The sequence below is a fragment of the Rhopalosiphum padi genome, chromosome 3 (genome assembly GCF_020882245.1).
Source record: "Rhopalosiphum padi isolate XX-2018 chromosome 3, ASM2088224v1, whole genome shotgun sequence".
Lineage (NCBI taxonomy): Eukaryota > Metazoa > Arthropoda > Insecta > Hemiptera > Aphididae > Rhopalosiphum > Rhopalosiphum padi.
In genome coordinates this window covers 34,321,179-34,325,218 of record NC_083599.1, presented here as the reverse complement: position 1 = coordinate 34,325,218, position 4,040 = coordinate 34,321,179, and the positions used below count along the sequence as shown (strand labels likewise).

At 25.3% G+C, this 4,040-nt stretch overlaps 1 protein-coding gene across 1 annotated transcript; it reads right to left on the bottom strand.

Moving 5' to 3' along the window:
* Nucleotides 1-626: 626 nt before the first annotated feature.
* On the bottom strand, nt 627-3,672 carry LOC132923928 (uncharacterized; the record flags this gene model as incomplete). The annotated part of the gene is made up of 6 exons (XM_060987939.1): nt 3,423-3,672; nt 2,919-3,364; nt 2,666-2,840; nt 1,889-2,070; nt 1,263-1,425; nt 627-1,075 (listed from the first exon to the last, which is right to left on the bottom strand). Coding segments are annotated over exons 1-6 (1,665 nt in total), but the record flags the coding sequence as incomplete, so codon positions are not given.
* Nucleotides 3,673-4,040: the final 368 nt, after the last annotated feature.

Genomic DNA, 4,040 nt, shown 5'->3' with positions numbered 1-4,040 from the left:
CCTAGGTAATTTATAAAAAATTAAATCTATAGACTATAGGTACCTATAGAAGTATAGATGTACATGCAATTAGTGAAGTATGTATAATATTGTAGTTTGGCAATCTAACTATATACATAATTATTATTTATAGTCACTAGACTAGTAAGTATATACAAGTGCACAACTAACAATAACAATATTATGTACCTATATAGCTATATATAGATTATAAATACAAAATAGTTACACAATAAGCAAATTAATTTAAAATAACATAATATAAGTAACAGGTTATTAGATAATATTATAATAACAAAAACAAAAAAACTAATATTATATATGAAAACGAACAGGTATTAACTAATAGTTAATAACTATTGTTGTGTATATTATTTATTATTATAATTTTTTTTTTTTTGATAATTTCATAAACTGTATAGGTAGGTATATAATATTTAATCAAATGTAACACGATTACAAAGAAATAATAATAAACTAAATAAAGTTATTTATAATCATTATATCAAAAACAGAAAGCATTATCTAATGGTAATATATCTAGGTACCTATTCTACAGTCTATACCAGTTGTATACCTTATTTTATATTCTACACATTTTATCATATTAATAATTTTGATTTTAATTCGTTTGAAATTTGTTTTGATAATACGTTTGACTTATCATACTTAGTTGTAATGTTGTAAAAAAAAGTTTGTATAAACAGCCATACGTCACCCGATTCTAGAGGATATTCCACGTTGAAGACATGGAATATCTTAAAGCATATATCAAACGCTTTGTAAGCAGAAAATATTTTGTATTTAATGTTATCGAAATAAACTAGGATTTGTTTAGGATCAAATAATGATCCTACAACTAACAAGCATGGCTGTATTGGACCATTTTCAGCCATCTTTTTCAATGTTAACTCCATCTCCACCGCTGTTGGAGTTACAACCAGGAATGAATTCTGTGAGTCCCTTATACTAAATTTTATAAAACCTCTTTTTCCGTTACAATCTTTAGTTGATTTTTTTGAGGTGGGAATGAAAATACAATGCAATAAATACATTGTTATCAACGTTCTTGAATCTGGAAACAAAATTAATTTTATTCAATTTTATTTTTATTATTCTACAAAGTATAAGCTTTAAATATAATATATTTAAAATATACAACATAAATCTACCTAAGATGTATAAATATTGCTTTGGTTCATAAAGACAATTATAACATCTAAATGTTTAAATTAAATAAATATAGGTATATAAATAATTACCAGTTGATATATCTTGCATTGAACAAAATGTTTCTAATAATTTTTTGCTTTCACAATCTCTTACTCTCTCTTTCAAAATGTTCATTAAATTATCCATGTTCTTTTCAAAAACAGTTTTGAAATTTGTGTAATCGCTAAAGACATTTTGAAAATCTATATCAACCTAGAATTAAATAGACAGTAATTTTTATTTATTTTTTAATTAGAACAAACAATAATACCAATCATGTGTTTTATAATACCATCAAAATAATAATATTATAGACATAAAAGAATTTATACAATTAAACTAGACAATTTTTAATTTTTTTATAATTTTCAGTATTTTTAATTATAGGAGTTTTACACTAAGTACAACTGAAAATATATTTAGTACCTAAATTATAAATGTAATAATGGTTGCTTAAATGCCTATTTAAGTCTATTACAGTTGTATTATGAATAATAAATTTATTTTCAAATGCGTATAAATTATAAATGCAGTCAACAATTATATAGTGATCATTGCAATGTAGAAGTAGGCAACTGAATACATAATTAAACAAAGGTAAGGCCTAGGAAAAAAAATACTTATTTTTTCTAAACAACATATTCTATGCACATATTAAATAATATTTCAGACTTACAAGTTTATAACCCATTGGTTGAGTATACTGTTGCCATTTATTAAAAATGTCTGTAGCATTATTTTGTTTAATATAGTTTAGACGGTTATTAATAGTTTTTCTCCAAATGTCTTCTATTTCTGGCCATGTTAGATCTTTATCATTTAGATATGTTGACACTATTTCCGAATCAGGGTCAGTAGCTGTGAATTATATACATAATACCATAAGAATTAAGAGTAAATATTATATTCTGTGTTACCTATATTAAACTATTGTTTTTAAAGATAGATAGGTATACATTATTAATTTAAAAAAGCTCAGAGGGAGGGGAATGTTTTAAATCAGCAGTGGTCAGGTGGTAGAGGCGGTTTGAGTACTTATGCAATATTTTTTATTACAGATTCTGAAATATATTAGGGGTTAGGTAGGTTGATGCTGACCTTAATATGTACAAAATTTACATTTATTATAAAGTCCACTGAAGACATGGGTGGGTGGCTACGTATGCCATGTACCATGTGTCTTACAACACCTAGTATCATATTTTCAAACTGCCCGTGTCAGGTGGTACCTAGGTTGTAGGTATGTTAGCCGTTTACTCCACCAGTGACTGTTCAAAGCCAGCATGGCAGTATACATATTATAATATTGGCCAACTAATTGTCTTCTCAAAGCAAATATAGTATAATAGGTATTAATACTAACACATAGGTAACTTAAATAAATGTTGAATTTTCATAAGTTAATACAAATTGAAATATTTTTCGAATAATTATTTAAAATTAATCATATTACCGAGTATACTATTTTCTTTGTCCATTGTACGACTCAATGGTTTTGAAGATCTCTCTTTACCAATTGCTGCAGGTATTAAACCATTTTGCTTCATAGACCTTATGGTATTAAAATATTTGGCATATAATTTGCCTTTAGGTGAACTATTTTTAGCATCTTTTAGAAAATAAGTATCCTATAACAAATTACAAGCACATTAAATTACATCAATTTTATCAATTCTTAGGAGAAATAATATAAACTAGGTAACTACTTTGATTTCTGTGGGAAAAGTTCCAATTATAGCATCAGCTACTAAATTAGCCAACCTAAATGTCATATGGGATTCTCTTTTTATTAGGTCATTAATGATAATTTCAACTAATACATTTCTACAACTCTCATTAAGAATGTTATGTTTTTCAAAATAGTTCAGAACAAAAGATCCTTGAGGATAATTTTTCAAAATGGTATGTAATTGAAAAACTTGATTTTCAGTTGTAACTTTTGAGACCTTTTGTGAAATTTCATCAGCATTATTTATAATAATTGCAGATGTCTTATTAACTGTGGTGTGTTCTGAGTTTTGAATTAATGATGCCTGATATTTTTTAACTTTACTTTCAAATTTTATTCTGGTTCCCAGTGGAACATTTGACAACAATATATTAAAATGATTATCATTCATTAGCCCTAAGGCCTCTAAATCCATTTGTTGCTCTAAAATAAAATAATTAATTTTAATAAAACATTTTTATATTTGGTTTAGTATTGTTACCTATGCATATTTGGTACAAACAATCAAGATTCCATTCTATGAGGAGGTTTTTTAATTGATCGTTATCAACGAATTTTGAATTTTCTGATGTACTGGCAATTGGTGTTTCATCATGCATGTTGGTTATTAGATGGATACTACTAGTATCCATTATAGAACGAAACTCATTATCATTATTTAATAAATTTTCGATTGATGTGTATTCAACGTTATCTGTAGTGATTTCATCTCTTTCATAAAATATATTCATTTTTTATCTTTATTAATACCTATTTGACATTAATTTAGAACATAACTCATATGTATTTACAAAGTAATAATAATTAAATAAAAATAATAATTGAAGTAGAATTATATACATAAAAAAAATATACATTATATATATATATACATTGTACAGTGTTCACTACCTATACACTTATATAATATTATCTTAAAAATATTCTTTTAGTTTTAGCATTAAATTACCATTAGATAATTCATTAATATTCACTGGTGGCCCACTACAGTCCTCTGGACTCAAAATAGTTTTTAAAATGATTTTTTTTGTTTTATTTACTTGATATGCTCTTAGATGGGAGTTATTAAAATCAATTTCTATTTGTTGTACAATAAACT